The sequence below is a fragment of the Lissotriton vulgaris genome, chromosome 4_1 (genome assembly GCF_964263255.1).
Source record: "Lissotriton vulgaris chromosome 4_1, aLisVul1.2, whole genome shotgun sequence".
NCBI classification, from domain to species: Eukaryota; Metazoa; Chordata; class Amphibia; order Caudata; family Salamandridae; genus Lissotriton; species Lissotriton vulgaris.
Genome location: NC_141691.1, coordinates 697,893,559 through 697,916,388, shown reverse-complemented (window position 1 = coordinate 697,916,388; position 22,830 = coordinate 697,893,559). Strand labels below are relative to the sequence as shown.

The 22,830-nt window shown below is 45.5% G+C and overlaps 1 protein-coding gene across 1 annotated transcript in view; it reads left to right on the top strand.

The window, feature by feature from the left end:
• Window positions 1-462: 462 nt before the first annotated feature.
• Window positions 463-22,830, top strand: part of TMEM14C (transmembrane protein 14C) — a 58,352-nt gene continuing 35,984 nt past the window's right edge. The window contains exons 1-3 of the mRNA XM_086966846.1: window positions 463-590; window positions 15,313-15,389; window positions 16,337-16,438. Coding sequence (XP_086822972.1) covers window positions 15,314-15,389; window positions 16,337-16,438 — 178 coding nt within the window. The 5' untranslated portion in view covers window positions 463-590; window position 15,313. The remainder of the gene's footprint in view (window positions 591-15,312; window positions 15,390-16,336; window positions 16,439-22,830) is intronic.

Genomic DNA, 22,830 nt, shown 5'->3' with positions numbered 1-22,830 from the left:
AATTCAGTCTTTTTTTATATTGCGTGAGATCAACGTTATCATAATGTGTTCATCTTGGTCTAATTATGTCACATTTCAACTGTTTCCTCTGAAATGAGTCTTCTACAGTTGCCTGTGCAGTATTGTGATGGTTTCTCACGGTCAGCACTAATTTTGTAATGTTCCTTTACTAAATTGTCCTCCCACAATGTATTGGTCGTTATAAAACGCTCCACATTTTTGTGGTCTGCAGATCGCCAGCAAATACAACGTAACATGTACAACAAAAAATACAAAGTAGCGCTGCTCTTCCGAAGTTTATATACGTTTTGCCTGACTCGAAGATGGCCATAACGCTGACTGGCAATATAAGCCTAGCAAACGGTAAGTGTACCGTTTTGGATGATCTCTGACTGGATTGGGTAAGAGCGCGCATGTCTTCCGGTTTCAGGGACTCCTCTGATCCCGCCTCTTTGTGACGGACGTCACCTGACTACGAGGCCCGCCCCGCAGACAGGCTAACACTGCCGATAGGACAGATGCTCGTGCAGACTAAGTGACTTTGAGGCAGAAAGGAAGATCGAGGGTGCTGTACCGGTAGCTGCTGTCAGGTGAGCGTGGACTTCCCATTTTCGAATACAAGAGCCCACGAGCTCTTGCACACAGGGGAACATGCTTTTTAAGAAGCTCACTTCTTGGACATAAGTCATGCAGGAGTCCACCGAGGAACCACGCGAGCCCTTCAGGTGCTGCACATTTTCCGGGCATGCACAGTAGGACTGGCGGAGTCAGCTAGTGCTTGTCACTTGCAGGCTGTTGCAGCCCCCCACCCACTCTGGCTCCGGGTGTTCTTGTGGGTATTACGGTAGTTAATGCGCATGGATCCTAAGGTGCCCGCGGCATCGCAACGTTTCGGGCTTAGTCTGTTCTGAGCACTACAGAATGGGGCCCTGAGCTGGGTGTGTGTATATTAAATAGACTTCACGGGCACTGGGGAGATAGGCATTGCAGGAGCTCCTGTCACGTATCATGTCATCCCTGATCCATCGACCCTTTTCAATGTACTTTGTAGGCTCTCTAGCTTCTGTTTGTGAAACTGGTGAAAGCTGCCTCTTGTCGGTGCCTGCCATTATTTAGGCTTCAAAGGTTGGTTAGCCGAATGCCCAGTTTGGATTACGCCCACTGTTAAGAGTTGTGAATGTAGGTTTAACACATGTTTTCTAGGCTGTTATGCAGGGCAGAAGTCCTAAAAAGCAAAGTTGGGGAGACGCTGTCACCAGAAGTGACGTCACAACAGGAAGTGCTGTCACGACAGGTGACGATCTCCTCGTCCCATAGAGGCCAAAGAGTGAAGTCCAGCTGTTTGGCAGGGGGGAGGGCGCCCCCCCCCCCTAAAATAAGCGCGGTACCCCGACTCGAGCCCTGCTGTTATGTAGAGTCTGGCAATAGTTTTGGTTTACTGTTTTTATGTTCATAATCTACTCCTCGTATGCATTTTACTTGCAGACCTCCTGATTAAATTGACATAGGCGTGTGTACAATTGAGTGTTTGCTATCCCAAAAACCCTAGTATCGAAAATGTGGGCTTGTTGCAACACCAAAACCTTTACAGTCCAGAAGTCTGTTGCACTTGCAACACTAAAACATTCTAGAAGTCTCCTACCAGTTTGGTGTATGCCCATTTGAGACAGCAAAGCACTCCGAAAAACGTGGCTTTTTGTTCGGTAAGAGTTGTTATTGAACCTCCAGAGGTCTACTCACTTTTTGACGGAGTAACACTAGGCTAGCAGCCTCTAATTACTAGAGAGAAAATATGGTTTTCATAGAGCTTCGAGAAAAAAAATAGAAAACCAAACCAGGGAGGTTAAATACATAATTTAACCTAAAATCGTCATTTAGTAGCCCCGTTGTAGGCATGGCAAGGCACAAGTATTAGCACGTAAGTTCAAATGGAAAATGATTGCCAGGTGCTTGCTCTAGTGAACGGTATTTGTCTCAAGGTCACAGTGCCGTATATTCGGGAGATTTTATTACAAGACAGGAGGTTCATATCGTACTGTCTTTAATTGCTTTTTATTAACCGCAGCCAAGTAACTACATTATTGAGAAAAAAAAGCTAAAAGAACTACCAACAGTGACTTCATAATAGCCCAACCAATGCCATGTCGATTAGCCCAATAATTATCTTGACTGAGGGCAACAATTCCTCTTTCCTTGCTGCTCCCGGTCAAGATAAGTACTTTGTTCGTATTTCCTTTACTAGTGTATAGTTTACGCAACTGTATGCTTAATTTACCATGTACTTTACTGCTGTTGCATTGTTTATACTGCTCCTGCATGTGCGCTCGCAGCAATGCTCAGCCGTTGGAGGCTTTTCAGCCTCCCTCACTTCGTCGACAGGTTCTCCTCTGTGCTGTGGCTTGCATCATGTTTTTTCTCTGGCCTCAAAGTTTTTTTTTTTTTTGCGGACCGCTTATCAGTATCGTCCTTTTGCATCCCTCTACTTCCATGGACTGCAGTCTCTGAATGTAGGATAACGCCTCCCTTCCTCACATACCCTCTCCCTCCCTCACATACACTCTCCCTCAGAATTTGGAGATCTTTAATACAATCCAGCCTTTCTGACAACACGGCTGGGAAAATCTCAATTCTAATGATGGAAGGGGACTATATCCCAAGTAAGGAGTACCCATCCGATAGCTCTCTCCACTGGATGCCTCGATCAATGGAACATATGGAGATCAAAATTACTGGGTGCATGTTGCCAGGGAGAGATAACAAAGTAACATAAAATCACATCTTCCCTTCTCTGGCCATCAGATGGGTGCCAGACAGTAATTTGCTGTGCCCTGTGGCTTGACACACGATGCCCTGTGGCTTGACACACGATACCAGGCGGCTACTTGTTTATGCTGGTCAATTTCCAGGAACATCGCCTTGTCTTAGCCAAACTTGAATTTTTAAATGCTCTGATGCTGTCTGCAGCACTAGTATCATTGCTCGCTTGGCAGGATGCACTATCTGACTGTCAGCCTTTTAACAGCAAAACCAGTGTATGTGTTGCTTAGTACCTTTATTTTTGTATAATTTTTTTTTATATTTTAAGGAACCCTTTCTGCAGATCGGAATTGTGTTTAAACAACATTTGAGGTTTTTGACCACTGCTTAATTTCTCGCACCGTTTGTAGCTTCAATGCAATACGCATTGCTTGCCTACTTAAAAGCAGACATAGCTCATTTGCACACCCTGGATCGTTCTCTGATATAGGGTTAAATAGTCTGCTGGTTAGCGCCACCCCATTGGAAGATGACCTCAAAGTCGGAGCACAGTAGGTGAAGCATTATGTACAAATCTTGTATGAAGCCTCCGTGCTAACGTTTGGAATATTAGGGACACAGGAATGGATATCTGGGGCCTGGGCAATGCTGCAGGTTCTTGCGCAGAGGGAGAATAACTTTTTGAGATCACTGCTCCAACGTACCCCTATTTTACCCCGATGCCGGCCTTAGGTGTATTGGTGATTCAGCGTCCTTGAGACCGCGAACTTGGGCATTGAACGCTAATTTATAGGATCTCGAGTGTTCCAATCAGGCACAAGTATCCCCATAGTCTTTAGTGTGAGTACATTTTTACCTGCGGTATTGCTGTTTTATGGGGTCTTTTCCTCGAAATAAACTATTTAAATGAATGAGTGACACAGTTTTATGACTGGTCACCACAGTAAATCAGTCTTTACATCTGTGTATCGAACTGTTTATAGCCTCAAAGGATTGTGTATAGTTTTCATTCAACTTTAGAATTGCTGTGCTCTGAAGGAAAATCCATTAATTGCCTAGTTCACGTCACTTCTCTGATTGTTTTTTCTGGACATCTGCTATTTGACCTTGGAGTAGCTGGTGCCTGCTCACAATACCTTAGCTTCATGTGCTGTTCCCATAAAGGAAAGCAATTTTACTGTTCTGTTGTAATAACTTACACTGTGGTGAGTCAATTGATTTTCTGAGCAAAAGTGTTGCACAAAATTAAATTATGGGCAGAGCCACTGGAATTATACAAACCTGAGGCCACAGTATTTTCCACATCATTTTGGATTCCCCGCACTTGCCACATAATCCACAACCTGCTGCATAATTTCCAGATTTCATTAATACAAAATTAGTTTCCACCTCACCAGCGTAAAAGTTAGAGAAAATACAATGTAATGCTATACTGTCTCAGACCTTTTGCAGATGTTAACTGGTCACTTTTCTGTTACTGGGTTTTAGCTTTTGTTCAGGCGGTATTGATGTCAGTTAAAATCACAAAATGGCTAAATAATTCTGCTACCAAATATCACAATATTCCACATAGTTTGTTTGCCCTTTATTGCCACATATTTGGTCTGCCAGTGCTGCTTACCTTCAGTTATCCCGATTGAGGTACAGGAGCCAAGGCAGTGCACCTTGTGAGAAATTGGGGTGGGGGGTAGGGTGTGAGCAAGCCACTCTCATGCAACAGCCAAAATCCTTGTCGGGGTGAACCACAAAGACACACTAACCTGTGCTTAACCTTCAGGTAGCTCGGCACAAAAGCTGTCCGGCTGAACATGGAGGCAATGTGTAAAGTATTATGCAGCACAACAGAAATGAAGTGAAAACACAACACATGAAAAATGCCACACCAATGTAGAACAAATAGATTGAAGTTTAATAAATTACTTGAAACCAAAACCACAAAAATCCAATCTCTAGAACCGAAGTTATGGATTTTAAAAGTTTAAGATAAAATCTAGGAGAAGAACGCAGCGGGAGCTATCCAGAAGTCAGGACGACTGGTGCCTTAGGCATAGCTCAACTGACAAACCATGTTAGATATTATTTAATATTGCTTGGCTGATACTCTGTTGCAGTGTTTACCAAATGGCTATTCACATGTTTTCTGTTCTCGTGATGCACACACTGGAAAATATACTGTATATCAGACACATAGGCCACTAAATATGTAGTACCAAAGGGGAACCAGTACCCATTTTGATTTGGGGGCAGTCATTATAGGCAATGGGATTTGCCTATGGCTCAAAGGGTGAGAATCATAAGGGGGCTTACTGGAGTGAATCTTGTGGGGTTTACACTTTCCCTTAGTCACACTCCAGGTTTCACCCCAGTTAAGTACATTGTTTTCACTCATTGTAGGCTCAATGCTGCATTTCTTCTCAGTTCTTTTTGGAATATTTTAGGAAGTCTTCCTCTGCAAGCGGCTCCATAATGCGTGGATGTCAGTGGGGGTGGGCCGATTCCTGGCAGTGTGCAATGTATGGCCCACCTTGTGTAAACAGTACAACCTGACTCTAACCCCGCTGACTGTATTTTGGTACACAATGTGTTACTGCAACGTCAGGTAATTCATAGCAGCCCCACTCGGATGAAGTGCACTTGGGGACACAGTGCTTGCCGTCATAGAGGTCTTGCCAGTTGGGTCTTCTCAGGCCCTGTCTCAAAAATCTTCTCCCAAACAAGCAGGTGCCCATCGTGACTTACAGCAGGGACATTCCTCCTGTTGAACTCAAATTCGCTCAGTGCCTTTTCCTTATTTAGACTGCATCCGATGGTAAAGATCTTTGTTGCATGGCAGCATGTAGTATACTTGTGCTGCTCACAAGATGGCCATAAGTGTTCATTAGTCCTTCCTAGCCAGGAACTGGGTGAGAGAACTCAGGTCCGTGGCAGAGAGCTTTAGACTAGAACAAAGAGTCTAGAACCGCAACAGCGACCCAGAAGCAGGTCAGAGGACCCTGAACAGGGACAAAAGTCTAACAACTAGTACCTGCTCAACACAGAGAGCCTAAGAGCAGGCCAAAGAGTCCAATTGGTTGACAAAGAGTCCAGAAGCAGGTCACAGGACCCATAACAGAGGCAAACGTCCCACATCTGGAAGCTGGAGTCCAGAACCGCGACAGCAACCCAGAAGTTAGTCAGAGGACCCTGAACAGGGAAAAAAGTCCAAAAACTAGTACCTGCTCAACACAGAAAGCCTAAAAGCAGGCCAAAGAGTCCAATTGGTTGACACCGAGCCCAGAAGCAGGTCACAGGATCAATAACCGAGGCAAACGTCACACATCTGGAAGCTGGCCCTTTACCTAGACAGAGACGTAAGAAGGGGCAGAAGTGACAAAGGTCCCAGAACCAGGAGGGTACAACGTTCCCAGAGAGAGGTTCCCACTACAGAGAATCGTGACAGAGAGGTTCTCAGAAGAACAAGGATAAACGTCCCAGCACCATGACAAAGAATCGTGACAGAGAGGTTCTCAGAACCCGGACAAGGGTCGTCCCAGAAAAGGGAGTGGACAAAGGTCGGTCAAGAGGTGACAAGGAGCAGACAAAGGTTGTCCCAGAACCAAGAGGGGACAAAGGTGTTCCCTGAACCAGGAGAGGTCTGAGGTCGTCCCAGAACGAGGTTCCAGAACTAGGACCACGAGGGGACACTTGTCTAATGGCATAGTGTCGAGAAACAGCTATGTCTCTACGGTCAGTTATTATTATTATTTTTTTTTAACTTGATGCTTTCATCCCCGCAACAATGCTCGAGTTTGCCTACTAGTCAAGAGCTCAGGGAGGTCTGAAAGGTCTTCTGTTCCACAAGATAAGGCACGACCATAGACACCTGATCATTATCTCTGTACTGAAAACTTTGAGCAACCTTTTACTGAACTTTATAACTGCATGGGATTTACAGAAATTCCAAGAGTCATAATCCGTGAACGCACATCTCTGGCACCAAACATAGAGAAAGGAGGATGTCATGAAGCCCATCATAGCCCTTAAAACAAAGAGGGAGTGCAGGCTAAAAGTAAGACGACACCCTTGAGACAGTTTTTAAGCATAGGTTCAAAGGGGGTCCAAGGAAGAGTGCTACAATCTGTGACAAACAAGTGCTTAGAGGGAATGTACGGCGAGCCCAGAACCAGGTCTCCCAGCCCAGAAGCGGGTCAAAGAGCCCAAAACTAGGACAAAGGTCCCACAACCAGAACTGGTACAGAGCGCCCATGATGGAGACTACAACTGCAACTTGAACCGGGTCGGTGAACCCACAGAACAGAAACAAAGGGGCCAGAGTGTGCGAGTATGGGAGAGGAAGGAGCCCTCTAGTGAAGACATTCTTTGCAGCTACTAAATTACTAAGACTCTCTACAAAGTGTAGAACAGACAAGTTCTATCCAACCAATACAGATATAAGAGCAATCTGTGCAATGCATCCACTTGGAACTTACTCGAAACCTGGAAAATACAGGAGAATTTTGATGTGTACCGCGTAGTACTAGATATGTGCAAATAAAGGAACTGTATAAGCTTGTTCATCGGGCAATCACACAGTTTTTGCAATGATGGTTGCAAATATACGGAATTCATTGCAGCCTCGCTGATGTGATCGAAAATGTTTGTCCAGAGGACACTGGTGCCGCCCATATTATCTAAAAGTTACTAATGTTTGGAACAACAGTGATTGATGTCAACATAAGCCAACATCTTCAGTAGACACAAAGGACCTCAATTTCATCAAACCTGAGGAAAATTTTGGAACCTGCAGTTGAAAGTAAAGAGAAGAAACTTGAGGGCTAATTGAGTGTTTGAAAAAAAAAAAACCTGTGACACATAGTCCAGAACCAGAGGAGAACCAGAATCGGTACTAAGGGACCCACAAGTAATACAATCCCGAAACACAATGATGGTTGCCGGACCAGCGATTATCTCGTCTGACCACTGCAAACAGCACAAGCAGTTTTGCACCTGAAGATCTAGAAGTGTACACACGACTATAGTGTCTGCAGTTAAAACTCCTAAGTGATAGCATGGAGGCATTGGTTCAGCAACTTATCTATGACTGGGAGCGGAAGGCAGCGGTTGACTAAGTCAGATTGACTGTCTCGCTCTGTTTTGTCAGTCAGAAGGGAGTAGGTGATGATGAGGTCTATCAGTCGTGTTGCTCTTGCTCCTCACTTCTCCCTTGACCCCGAAACGCTTCTTTGACTTTCTCTAAACATTTCTTTGTCTTCGTGACCTGAAAGTCCAAGAGGTCGCTGACCTACATGTTTTTATGATTATTGTTATCTCTCATACTTTAAGCTTTCCTTGTGTGTGTGTTTCTTTTCTTTATTTCCTTTGTTCCGGTAAGGGAGGAAGATGTGTAGTATACTTGTGCTGCTCACAAGATGGCCACATGTGGTCATTAGTCCTTCCTTCGTGTCCCCACCTCCCTAGCCCCCCAGAATACCCATGTGCATTCTACCTGGTACTGTTTGAGAGTTCCACTCTGGTCAGTTGATGTCTGGTCAGATGGTGAGGTGTGCGCTCTGCTGTGTCTTAATAAATCTATCCTGTAACTTAAGGAAAGTGTCGTGTCTATATAATTCATTTACAACACAGCACTTGTCAGTGCTAGGTTGCTCATAGGAATTCTCCTTCTGACGGATACCCAGACACCCTCAGCAAAGGTGTTTGTCGATTTTGTCCTCAACTGGGTAGACTGGTCTGGGCCTCCAAACTGTCTTGAAGCAGGTCGCATACTGACAAGCGGTTTCTGTGTCATCTTTAGACTCCAGTTGCAGACAGTCCTTGTGGATGTCAGCATTTAAGTTCTGTCATCTGTCTGGGCAGTTCTGCACCTTGCAGATTTCAACGCAGACTGGTCCAATTATGGTCTTTGTGATTAGTTTGAGCAGGGAGGCAGTGGGGAGCTGGTAGTCTCCTTGCAGGAGCAACCCAAATCAAGTGTCTAAAGGCAGGTAAGAATGCCTCACATTTATGTTTGTTAGCTTGTGGGGGTTAGCCTCTCCCAGAGAACAAATGTGGGCCAGGAAGGGGAGAGAGGTGCACCCTAGCTTCAAAGGGGTCTTTGGTCTCCTTTCCTAATTTCATCAAAACTCCTTTGTCTGTCCCACTAAAAAATAAACTTAGAATGTTCTAGGTGGTGAAGGTGGGACTACAATACACATCCGCCTGGGCTCTCTCTGAGCCTTCATCCTAGGTGCCACCAAAGTATTCCTGACACAAAATGGAACCCATGGAGGCTGTAACCACATGCACTTGTTATACTCCACACATGTTCTTCACGTATATTGCAATCTGCACACATGCAACATTTCAACATGAAAACAGCCAAGTAACGGGTCGTAGGGGACTGGCAGATCAATTTAAAATATGGAATGGTAAGCTTCTCTCGAAGACAATTAACGGGAAAAAGGCCAGTCCTGCATTATAATCATTTCTCTGCCACCACTGTCAGTCCAGTATAGCCCACAAAGATGACCGTGTACTCCCTCTTAAGAAAGGGGTGCAGTTGATGTGCCTTCCATAGCACAGAGTCCCACTTTGGTTCTTAATCCAGATGATAGAAAGGCTTTGGTACACATGCATAATTATTGTGTGTGCTGAGATGGGGATCAAAAACACTACATCTTGCTATGGGGTCTTCAAACCTGAAGCGCAGGCAATCCAGAGGCATGAAGGGGACCATTCTCCCTCCGAGCTCATACAAATCTGTTGCACTGAGAAGACCTTTTGTATGCAGCTATTCGCAAGCAATCTTTTGAAAAATCATCTCCATAGAACCATCACACATGGTGACTTGGAACCAAAAGTACTGACCATAATTATCAATCCATGACAGACCAGATACGTGATGTGTGGTGAGTGTGCAATTACAGTGGCTGTGCTAGCATTACGTGCATGGAGGTAGAAGGGACGTTTCCTGTTTCTCTGTGGTAGCTTGTTTCTGATACATTTTATTCCACTGTTTGGGGTCTTGGATCTGGCAGACTTTATTGTACAGAGAACACACTTGTGCAGCTCTTGAGATTTCATCTTTTTTGGGCTTTACTGTCCTCATTGCTCACAGTGGATGATTTTGCCGCAATCAATGAGTTGCTGACAGCTCTAAGGAAAACAAAATCAGAGCAAGATTTGAGGATTCAAGCAGCTTTGACATTGCTCCTCTCGGACCTTTGCCAATTGGTCCTTTGTCCTGGAACTGTTCATTCGAGAACCTCTCGACAAGAGGCTGGGATTATCTGATCTTTGCAACAATGCTAATAATGGTGGGACATGCAAGAATGCGGATCCAGTTCTTGATTAGGTCCAAAAGCCTCCGCATGGTGACCCACCACCTCATAGATACTGGTTCTGGTGGACTCCTACACTGTGCACATACAGACCTGTAGAGCGACCGAAATTTTGTAGACGTTTGGCATCTGGAGCTAGTTCTCTTGAAAGAGACAAAAGCTAATGAAAGCTCTGGATGGAAAGTACAGCATGCTTCATGCTATGTTTATTTATTTATTTGCAGGTTTGTATCGCGCTGGCTTCACTCCCGAAGGAGTATCTCCGCGCCTTTGGCTACTACCAAGAATTAAGCAGAAGAGATGTTAGAGGCTATTATGGTCTACTGTTTAAACAACAAGGTCTTCAGCATTTTCCTAAAAGGGAGGTGATCTGCACATAGTCTGAGGGATAGTGGGAGACTATTCCAGAGAGTGGGTCCGGCTATTGATAGACTTTTTGCTCCATGTCGAGTTTTCTTTGCTCTGGGTACACATAGAAGGCCTTGTTCACTAGATCTAAGAGTCCAGGATGGTATATAAGGTATAAATTTGGTGTTCAGATATGCCGGACCCATTCCAATCAGGCTTTTGTGAATGGTACAGCACACCTTGAACTTGGCCCTTTGTCTGACAGGTAACCAGTGTAGTTTTTTTAGCAGAGGTTTAGACGGCGTGCAGGGAGGGGCATTCAGAACCAGGGGAGCCGCCGTGTTCTGGGCCACCTGAAGTCTGTTCATAACTCCCTCGTTGGCAGACAGGAGTAAGCCATTGCAGTAGTCCAGGCGACTCAGGACAAGTGCCTGGACCAGCGTTTTCCTAGTAGTGTCAGTTAGTAATGGGAAGATTTTCTGCAGCATACTGATTACATGAAGGCAGGCTCCCACCACCTGGTTGCCATGTTGTTTGAGAGTGAGCTCCTGATCTAATCGGACACCCAAGTTCTTAACAGTTTGTTTGGGCTTGGGCTTGGGCACTGGGCCGAGATCTTGTGGCCACCAGTCTGGGGTCCAGAGCAATTTAGCCTCACCAAACAACATGACTTCTGTCTTCCCAATGTTGCACTGCAAGTAGTTGGAAGACATCCAGCGTGCCACTGCTTTCATGCCCTGGGAGAAGGATTTTCTGACCTCAGGTGTAAAGATCGTAAAAGGAAAGAGGAGTTGCGTATCATCTGCGTAGGATATTGGGATGAATCCGTATCTTCTCATGATGTTAGCCAGGGGTGCCACATATATGTTGAAGAGGGTTGGGCTCAGACAGGAGCCCTGTGGCACCCCCTTAGAGATTTCAACCTCCTCTGACCTATATGCGCCCATAGCTACTTGCTGGGTGCGGTCTGTCAGAAAGCTCTTCAACCATGCCAGGGCTTCCTTCTTCAGGCCGATGTTAGTTAGCCTGATAATCAAGGTAGGGTGGGAGACGGTGTCAAATGCCGCAGACAGATCCAACAGTACCAGGACGACAGAGTGACCTCTATCCAGGTACATGTGTAGATTGTCTGCGACTGACATCAAAGCGGTCTCCATACTATGTCTGGGCCTGAAACCAGATTGAGATTGGTCCAGCACTCCCGCAGATTCAATGTATTTAGACAAATTACTATTTACATGTTTTTCAATGATTTTGCCTAAAAACGGGAGCAGGGATATTGGTCTAAGGTTGGCTAGCTCCTCCCAAGGAGTGGCGGTGTTTTTTCTGAGTGGCTTTACCAGAGCCTTTTTCCATCCTTTTGGGACCTGCCCTGTGCTCAGTGAGAGGTTGATTAAACTCTGGATAAATGATCCCAGAACCGTGGCTAGAATTAGCATGACCCTTGCAGGGATAGTATCCATCGGAGAACCGCTCTTTATCTGAGAGATGCTTCCCACTACTTCTTCAATAGAGATGGGGGGAAAGACAGAAAGGAAGTGCGTACTGGGATTTTCTGTGTCCAGGCTTGTAATGAGGTCATTGTCATTAATATTATATTGATTCGATAGCATAATTTTGCTGTAAACTGCATCAATTTTATGGTTAAAAAACTGGGAAATATTGTCACAAAGTTGCTGAGAGGCCACTTCTGTGCTTTCACAAGCTGTAGGTTTCATGAAGGTCTCTAAAATCTGGTAAAGTATTTTGGGGTTATTACCAGCTGCCAGTAGTTGGGATGCAATGTGATTTTTCCTCGCCGCCCGGATAGCTTTGTGGTATGTTTTCAGAGAGCTTTTAAATAGTTGTTTATATTTATCTTGGTGAGAGGCCCTCCACTTCTTCTCCAGCTTTCTTGTGACCTGCTTGAGCACTCTGAGTTCCTTTGAAAAACATATTTCTTGTTTATGTGCAGGTCTAGCTTTAAAGGATTTTAGCGGGATAATACCGTCTATAGTTTTGAGTAGTGTTTCTTCATATTTGTATAGGGCATCGTCTATGTTCTCATTGGCATTCGATGTCGGTATTGCAAACTTTTTGTTAAAGTCTTGTTGGGTCAGTTTGTGCCAAGTTCTTCTTTTATGTGCTAGGGCAGTATTTCCGGTATCATGTGAGGTGGGCATGGAGGTGTAAAATTCGATTATAAAATGGTCAGTCCATTCGACTTGATAAGGGGATTTATATTCAATCTGCAGGGAGTTTGTTAGAACTAAGTCTAACGTATGTCCTGCCTGATGGGTGGGTTCGCTGTTAATTAGCCTTAGACCCAGTGTGCCGAGGTCTGACAATAGTGTTTGCGCTTCATTGTTTAGATCTAACTCACTTTGAATGTTAAAGTCACCTAGAAGGAGGAAATCAGAGTTGTCATGTATGTGAGGAGCCAATGCTTCCATCAAAGTAATGGATACATTAGAGCATGGCCCAGGGGGGCAGTACAGTAGTGCTCCCTTTCTACTATGTTTGCTTGAGGTCTGAATTTTGAATATCAATAGTTCTAAATTGGGGGTGCATATTTCGTCAACACCGTGATATTGATTTCTTGTTTGTGGACAATCGCTAACCCACCACCAATTTTAATGGGACGGTCCAGTCTAACAATTTTATATCCTATGGGAATTCCCAATGTTATTGCAGGGACAGAGTGTGGTTTAAGCCAAGTTTCTGTCAGGAAGCATAGGTCTGGATTTTCTGAAGTGATCAAGTCCCATACTTCTACAGTGTGTTTCGGTAGGGATCTGATATTACATAGCAGATTTTTGATTTTCGGAGGGCTGTTTTTCGTCTCATTTTTCGTGCATTTAGGGTAATTAGCCGTTGTGTCATTTGCGGGGAGACAGCGCTTAGGAGTGGCGAGCAAAGTATTGCTAGCCACAGAGCCCTCCTCAAATTGGGTTTTACAATGGCGGCATGAAAAAGGGCCCTCTAGGTTGTGTTCCACCTTGGTTTGACAGTTCATCGGTAAAAGCTTTGGGATCTGTAATAGTACCTGCGAGGTGTATGTTAGTTGTACACCTGTGTGTCCCTCCATAGCCTCCGGGCCCCTTGCCCCGTCCTGTCGCGGACGGGCGCAGACGGGCTGGTCTTTGGCTTGTCTTCGGCACTGGCTAAGCCACCCCACTGCGCGCAACCGCTGCGCGCTATGGCCGACGATGGCTATATAGCCTTCTGAAGAGGAGAGCTGCAGCGCTAACCGCTCGCCTTCCTGGGTGTGTCTTGCTCTTGCCTGCCCCGCCCTCCGCTCAATGGTATAGGCTACTGAGTCGGACCGGGGCGGGCAGGCTTGAGTGACGAGCAAGACAACAAAAATGCCATGGGAGCCCCTCTGAGCCCTGTCGGGCGCTAATTCACAAACGAGTGATTTTTAAAATTAGTACATCAATTTTAAAATAGTCGATCTAAGTAGGTGCAGGCATTTAAAATTATTACATCAATTTTAAAACATAAGGTGAGGGGTCAGTGCTGGGACTTCTTAAAATTCTTAATCCATTTCAATTTCAGCTATAGGTTAGAGCGCGTTGTAGCAGCGCTTCCGCTCAGTAACAAGGCAGGCGCCAAGCGGGGTCGGGGGAAGCTGCCACCGTCGTCCCTTGCAAAGGAAACAATCTCCCTTACCCTCAGTGGATTCTGGGAGGCGTCTGGTGTGCTGGAGGCGGGTAAAAATGGTGCCTTATCATACAATTGCATCCGGTACAGTCACTAGAACAGTTTGTGTGTAGAATTTTTTTGTATGTGTATAATTACTTGTTCGAATTAGTGATTTTAGTGATGCCTTTGATCATAACCGATGAACTAATGATGTTGCACTTAAAATGATTTGATTATTTTGTTTAGGAGCGTGATTAATAATGTAGTATAGTTATGTTACATTTTCGTGCGAGACACCATTTATTTCAAATGGATTTCGTTCTGGTGTTCTGCTTATCTTCCACCTGGTCTCTCTCCTCAATATTCAGATCCTTGGGAAATAACGAAGAGAAATAGTGCTCATTCTGTCAGAGCTAATACTTTTAACCAATGCTGGCCTACAGATGTCATAACCGATGCACTTATGATGTTGCACTTAAATGATTTGATTATATTGTTTAGGAGTGTGATTAATAATGTCGTATAGTTATGTTACATTTTAAAGCCATTTGACATTTGTTCACCCTGCAGTATGCTCTACATCAGCGTTAGCCAAAGTAGCTCCCTGAGGACTTTAATTATTCCAGCTTTACAGGATATCCACATAAGATAAATCTATGAATCAAATTGAATGTTTTATAATTTTATGTGTAATAATTTCATGAAGGACTGTTGAGTTTGTAGAAGCATCTCTGAATCCTGGGATTCCATGCTCGTTTATCTTGGAACTGGCCTTGTCAATTGGAACTGTGGTGCCTGGCTTTGTGAAACCATACGGTGGTTGCCTAAATGAACAGCTTCTACTTACTGGAATAAAGCGTCTTTTAATTCTTAAGAACAATACCCCAATATTATTTTTAAAATCTGACTTGGCTTCTGCCCTCGTGGAGCTTTGTAGTGGTGGGGCATGGCCACTGGGTTACGTGGCGCTGCGTTACAGATTTAAGAAGCAGTTTCCAATCTTGCCACAACATCCAGGCGTCAAAGAGAAACTTGGGGTTTTGCACAACAATCATAATTGAAACTAAACTGTACAAAAAACATATTCGAACTGCATTTTCAGTTGTCAGGAAATGCATCTCAAAAGTCACGTAGGAAGCAACTTTTCCCCACAAATTATGCCCTATATGTGGGAAATGGTCAAATCCTAAAAGTCACTCCACTTGTAGTAATTCTTGAAAGCCCAGAATATATGAATAATAAAACTGGTATTATTTTTTATTTCTAGGATGGGTCTTGATTGGATTGGATTTGGTTATGCAGCATTGGTGGCTTCCGGGGGAGTAGTTGGTTATGCAAAAGCAGGTAAGTAACTGTTTGACGTTCATTTTCATAGATTGTGCCAAATAACTGTGAGTTGCATGTTGGACACTGAAGTCCTGCATTTGAGGTTAGGATGCACATGCTAGTTTTAAGTTGGCATTTAAGATTTCTATCTCTATGACACTATGCATCATAGGACCTCAAGGGGCTGCTTTTCAGTATTCAAAATTCTATTGAGAACACTCCCTAAACTCAATTCTTTTAAGAATATCGAACTGCATTTATTTAAATTCTTTTTGATGCACTGGACGTTTGTGATCTTTGTACAAGCAAGGGAGCACCATACATAATGGGCATTTACAGTAGGCAGTTAAGTCAGAGGGGAAGAATGTAAATGGGTCAGGAATGCATCACACCGTATATGGATTTAGAGCGCTTGAGTGAGACATAAGGGAGGACTAGATAACAAGGACTGTGGTAGAGTTCTAGTGTTTCCCCAGTCTCGGGCTGCTGTTAAAGAGATGCACAAAAGTAGCTGCAAAGGTTTTTGTGGGAAATGGATCACTGCCACATCCTGTTGTAACCTTTTGTAGACCAGAGGCAAATATATTTTCACTATTTTTAGACTGTGTTTTCCTTGTTTTCGACATTTAAGGTGTAGATGGCAATATATGTCCAGGTTTACTTTACAAATTACAAAGTTAATCCACTCTCTCAGCTCCCACTCATCCTGCTTCCTTAGGGTACATAGAATAGAAGTTTGCTTCAGGTTTGACCACGGCAATCAAAGCCCCCATAGCTATAAAGATACTAAGAACCTGCTACTATTAAAGTTGTTTAATAGAGATTGCATGTTAATCTGGTAGCTGTGAAACTCTGCATTATAGTATTCGTATCAGTGGTCCTTTTTACCCCTCTCGTTGTTTCGAATATTTAAAGATATGCACATTTATTTCATGTTTCTGACTTGCACTGTTATTTATTTCCAGGTAGTGTGCCCTCCTTGGCTGCTGGCCTTCTCTTTGGGAGCTTAGCTGGTCTCGGTGCTTATCAGTTGTCGCAGGATCCCAAGAATGTGTGGCTTTCTCTGAGTAAGTGTGCTCCACTGAAGTGAGATAGTCTAGTACTATTTCTGTGTCTCGCTGATACTTTGAGGGAAGAGCTGCGTTCCTCTCTTGTTGAGCAACGTGCACTTATGCCACTGAGTTCTTGTGATGGTACTCAGCAGTTGTGAAGTTGATTATTGCTTACTTAGAAAATATCTTGAGGCATTGGCTTTCCCTGGTGTGAACCATCTACTGAACTAGAAGCACCATTTTCCCCCGGATTATGATAGAAAGTCAGGAAAAATGACTGGTGAAATCTTCGTTCATGACCCTTGCCTCCACCTGGCAAAATCGGCACCTTTTTAAATTTATTTATTCGTGTTTTAAAGGGTTGGGAAAAGTAAATTCACAGAAAAAAACCTGTGTTTTGGAATGAGGGATCAAACATCTAAGTAAACCAAGAATCTGATCAAATACAGTAGAAAGAGCAAACTCGTTCCACCAGAAGCTTCTATAGTGCAGATATGCAGCAGAAATATTTTTTTGAAAGATGGTAAAAAGTCAATCTGTTGAACCTTGAAGCGAGGTTACAGTGGTATACATTGCAAAGGAAGTGCTTTAAGGTGCACCCAGCCTCCAACACTAAGTGATGAAATACACAAATGAACAGGCATATACTACTTTTTAGGTCTTGCTTACAGAGCTTTTTTAGCTATGGTCTATTGAGGATAATACCAGTATTTATATTGGGCTTTGGGTTAGCCCTTTTCTCACCATGGGTTATTTTTTAGGACTCGGCCTGATCCAGCGCATGCGCTGGTCTCGGCCGAGACATTTGGTAGCTCTGAGAAATGCTACTTTGCCGGCGATCAGCTTGCTAGAACGCGCACAAGCGCTCGCGCAACGTGCACAGCACTTTATCGTAGCGCGCGCGCACACAACTCGTGGTTTAAAAAAAAATAATTATTTCTTTGCGGCCCGGCAGCACGGCCATTGCTTGTCTCTTTGGTGGGCAAGATTACAGAGGTGATGTACACACATTAATGGCACCCACGGGGGGGATTTGGTTGAGATGTAAAACAGAGTATCTTTGTCTGCCCTGCTTGTTGAAAGAATTTGATATGATGAAATTGAATCGTACGGCGTGAAAAGTTTCTTCCACAGGTAGTCTCTTACTAAACTGGAGCCTTGGTGGAGCTCAGCCACGTAATTTTCAAACCATCCTACTCTGCGCTCAACGCAGTGTATTGCCAGCAAAAACATCAACGAAGTGATGGGCAGAAACGAGCTAGTGGTCTCTTTTGGCCCGAAGAGCAAGCCGATGATTAAAAAAAAGGTGGGCAAAATATTTCGTAAATAAAAACTACACAATGTACTATCTAGAGTGACGCTTGAATGCTGGGATAGTTAGCCCATCACTTTCATTATGCTAAACTCAAAACCTCCTGTCCCAGAGTGCGAAGTGCTTTTAAAAGCTGGTTTCAGACACCGTTTTAACAGCAATCATATATGCATTGTCAGCAGGCAGTTGGTGCAATTTATTAAGCACTGTCGTTTACAACCTGCAGTAACTCGCCAGTATGTATTTTAAAACAAGCTAACCACTAGTAACACAATTCACTCTAATTGTGAGTCATGCATTTCGTGCCTTCAAAGAATTGGTGGAAAGTCCCTTCCTGTTTTTCAACATTCATTCCTAAAACACTGAGTCTTTTCACTGGTGCTGTGGCAATTTAACAAGATTCTGCCCCCAGTGCCATTCTCAATTCTTTAAGCACCAATGCTTGTGCGTTACTACAGAGATTTTGAACCGGTCAGGGTGTTAATGCCCCCCGTGACGTCATACTGATGGTTACGATTCTGTTTACAATCAGCTGAGCTGATAAGACTGGCAAGGGATGCAGCTTGAACATGAGATGCCCTGATGCCCATCTGAGACACCATTGAATGAGAAAGAAAAGTGCTCCAGACAGCTTTGAGCTACGCCTTTCTTTCACCTGTGCAGTAGTGTAAATGGACTTCTCATTCTGCTTCATTTCATAACGAAAATGGGTGCCTGTCAAATCCTGTTTAAGTGTGTTTAGGCACGATGCTTTCTATGGGCCAGGAAGTGAATGGAGGTACTTGGCTCTACCACTCTCTTACCTCCTTGCTATCTCCCATCTGTGTGACTCGAAGTAAGTTTGCCCCCCAGTATTTGTGGTACAAGTATAAATTAGGGTCATGGTGATATAATGGTGCTTGTGAAATCAAACGTGCAATAAGTTGACTTATTTTTTTGCGTTCTTACCACTGGTGACGTAGTGGTTGGGAATGGCATCTTTTTATTTTTTTTCTAAAACAAACTTTATTTGCAGGTTGATTTTTTTGTTTCTATTACAGACCTTGGTTTATCATAAGTAACAGTTGACTTGGATTTAGCGCAACAATGACGCAAATGCAGTCACTTTGGAATTCACTGCAATTTGAGTCTCATGTGCATTTCTACAACAAACAAATGCAAGAGTTTTGAGTTTTCCACTTCCGAAACGCACATCGGCGCTTTCTTTTCTGGTTGATCTGTATATTCAACTTACTGCATAATCACTGTATTGTAATTTGCTGTGTATGCATTTGTTGTTTATTATTGTCTTGTCTGTCATGTTTTTTTCCCTTGATTGCCATATTATGCTTCTTGTTGGTTTTTCATGTTAGTGGGGCTCTTCTACTGACGTCCTGCTCTCCTCGCATGGGCTTTACAAGGTCCGACCTTGTTGTGCACATATTACCTGATTGCTGCCTTGTACATGAGACCTCGAACGCCTCGCCGACACCACGGCAGCACATTGAGGGTCCTAATTTAAAGACTGTGAGGCACCTCGGCTGCTGGAATGTTTTTTTTTTAAAACCTTTATTCAAAAACAGTGCACACAGCTATTCAGCCTGACATCCCGGAGGCGAGGCAGCATGTCGAATCAGGGAAACAAAAGTGCAAGAATTGGTACAGCAGAACGATTGAGGTTGATTTTAAATTTTATAAGAGAAACATAGAAAAGATAGTGAAAGGAGAAAAAGAGCGCCAAACCTGGCACATAGACAGAGGCAATGGAATGTGAGAAACAGTGAGGCGTTGTGAGGGGGTCAGGAGGGCATAGTGAGCACAGGTAAGACCAACGAAAGGAAGTACTATGAATGGGAAGGGAGGAAAACACAGGATAACAACGTAAAATTTTACAGTTGGTGTCTCAAGCTACGGTGACAGGTGTTCCTCCCGCGGGGTGGGGTCTGGGGGTATGCAAATGTCCCCTCTATATGCATTCCAAGCCCCCCACAGTTTCTGCCACTTTTTAGGTTTATCCCTGGCAACATACACAGTCTTTTCCCGGAACATACACCAATCCATATTGGCCTTCCACTGTACAACCTTCGGAGCCGCTATAGCTCCCCACTTCTGCGCGATGTCCCGTTTAGCTACCATGTTGCCAAGGGTCACCCATTGGGTCTGGGCCACGTTGTGATCTGTCGGACCCCAGATGTTAAGGAGGCATCTCCTGGCTTCCGCATGCACCTCTACCCCAGTCACCTCACTCATGATCGAGTGCACGCGTCGCCAGTAGGAGGCTATTGCGGGACATTCCCACAGGATATGCATGAAAGTGGCGAGGGCGCCACAGCCACGCCTACAAAGTCCATCGACAGAGTAGCCCATGTGCACGAGTCTGGGACCGGTAACATAAACCCTGTGCAAGATTTTGAGCTGCACCAATCGGAGACGGGAAGAGATAGCAACCTCCTTAGGGGAGGATACTGCACTCTGCCAATCTTCATCATCAATTTCTATCCCATCCCGTGTCCACTGGTCCCTCACACTCAGGAGGAGGTCGGTACGAACATTGATGAGTTTTTTTATAAGACAGTGAAATGGCGCTGTCCAGCATATGGCCGTCCAGCACCCTGTCTTCCAAAGGGGAGCTGTCAGGAATCGCCCCCTCCTCCGGTTTGGCGGACAGCAATGCATGCCTTAACTGAGCATACCGGAAGAACTCCGCCTTACCCAGCTGGAATTCTGCTTGTAACTGGGCAAAAGTCTTAACCTCGCCACGCAGCAACATATCTTCCACCCTGGAAATGCCAATCAGATCCCACTTATCAAAGCCCTTGGTATGCCACAGTTTGCCCAGGATGTCCGAGTCGTACAATGGGGTCGACTTAGTCAGTCTATCCTTCCATCCCTGAGCCTTGGTGATTGCCCTCCAAATATGGACCGCGGTTTTCGTTGGACCAGACATCCGCCTGTCGAGAGACCTCGAGTAGAGTGCCCTGTAGTAGTTCCCGCAGCCCAGGAGCCACCGATCCATGGCGTATCCTGGGTTGTTCTCCGGACCATATAGGCCGTGGTTGATAGCCGCTAACTGGGAGGCCCAGTAATACCTTCGAACATCAGGTAGCGCTATCCCCCCATCGTACCACGGTAGCGTAAGTTTCGTGATAGCGATGCGAGGACGGCCGTCCCAGAGTAGGGCGCGTTGCAGGTTCTCGATCTCGCCGAAGTATCGAGCTGGGACCGGATCCTGGGTGTTTTGCAGGGCGTAGAGGAACCTGGGCAAGGACATCATTTTAAACCACGCCGCACGCCAAAGCGGGAGTTTGCGCCATCCTTCTACGTCACGCCGGAGGCGGAGAAGAGGGGGAAGCAAATTGTGCTCATAGCGCGCTTTTGAATTAGTGGAGATATAAATCCCCAGATACTTGAAGCCCTGGCTCGCCACCTGTATGCTGCAACCCCTTGGAAGGCGTGGCGTTCCCCCTTTCAGGACGTATAAGTGCGACTTGGTCCAGTTAATGATGAGGCCGGAGTACCGACCGAAAAGTCGCAGCACGTCACAGGCCACAAAAAGGGATTTGCAGGGGGAGGTGAGGTACAGGAGAATATCGTCTGCGTATAGTCAGACTCTGTCCTCGAAATCAGGGTCCCATCTGATACCATGTAGGTCGGGATGGGGCCGCAAGTGGTTCAAGCGCGAGTGCAAACAGGAGGGGCGACAAGGGGCAGCCCTGCCTGGTGCCCCTCTGAAGAGCAAAAGTCCCAGAAACTCGGCCATTGACAGCCACGTTAGCCAGCGGCTCTGCATATAAGAGTTTGACCCACCCCACAAATTCCGGGCCAAAACCGAGCTTCGCCAACACTGCCCACAGGTAACTCCACTCGAGGGAGTCGAAAGCCATCGTGGCATCCAATGACGCCAGGACAGCCGGCTCCTCAAGCGTATGGGCCCTAGCCAGGGCACCGTGAAGTCGACACAAGTTAAGAGCAGTGTTGCGGTGTGGAATAAAGCCCGACTGGTCCGGGTGCACTAAGTCGCCGATGACGCCAATCAAACGGTTGGCGAGCATTTTGGCAAGAATCTTAGGCTCCGCGTTCAAAAGAGAGATAGGACGATACGATCGGCACAAGTCTCTCGGCTTCCCTTCCTTGTGGATGACCACAATGGTGGCCAACCTCTGGTCAAGGGGAAGTAGGCCCTTCTCCCGCGCCTCCAGGAACATATTGCGCAAATGTGGGGAAACCACATCCGGTTTAATCTTATACAGTTCTACCAAAATGCCATTGGGACCCGGTGCCTTGCCAGACCTCAATGAGCGGATTGCAAGTGCAACCTCATCCACGGATATGTCCCTGTCTAGATCGTCTCGATCCGCGTCTGATAAACACGGGAGGTCGATGTCAGAAAGGAAAGCAACCGAATCGGCCTCAGACCGGTCTGAGACAGAGGCATAAACGCCCTGAACGTAATCTGAAAAGGACTCAGCAATAGCGCTCGGGTCAGTGACTAGTACTCCATCTTCTCCCAGTATCTCAGGGACGACGCGGCTGGCCCTCTCTTTCTTATAAAGCCAGGCCAGCAACTTCCCGGCCTTGTCGCCAAAGTCGTAAATCCGACCCTGCTGTTCCCTGCCCAGGACGAGAGCAGCGTCCGTAGCAAGGTCACGGTACTCGGATTGTTTAAGGGAGAGGCTATGTAGCAAGGCAGGCTCGGGACCCGCCTCTAATTGGGAGTCTAGCTCCATCATCTCAGCCTCGATACGTACCATGTCGGCATCTCTGATTCTACGGGCCTCCGCTATGAGAGTAAAGGCCTCACCCCGCAAGACAGTTTTATAAGCCTCCCACAAAGTAACAGCTGATGCAACCGACCCCACATTCTCCGTGAAGTAAAGGTCGATAGCCTTAGCCAGAAGACCACGAGTCTTAGGGTTCCGAAAGTACCACGGATTGACCACCACAGGTCGCTCCGACATGACAATATTAAAGTCAAATGAGACCCACAGCGGGGAATGGTCTGAAATGCCCCTCGCCAAAAAACGGGCCTCGGAGATCGCCGGTGCGTGAGCCGCCAAGGTAAGGACGTAGTCGATCCTGGAAAGGCTACCGTGAGCGCCAGTGTGAAATGAATATT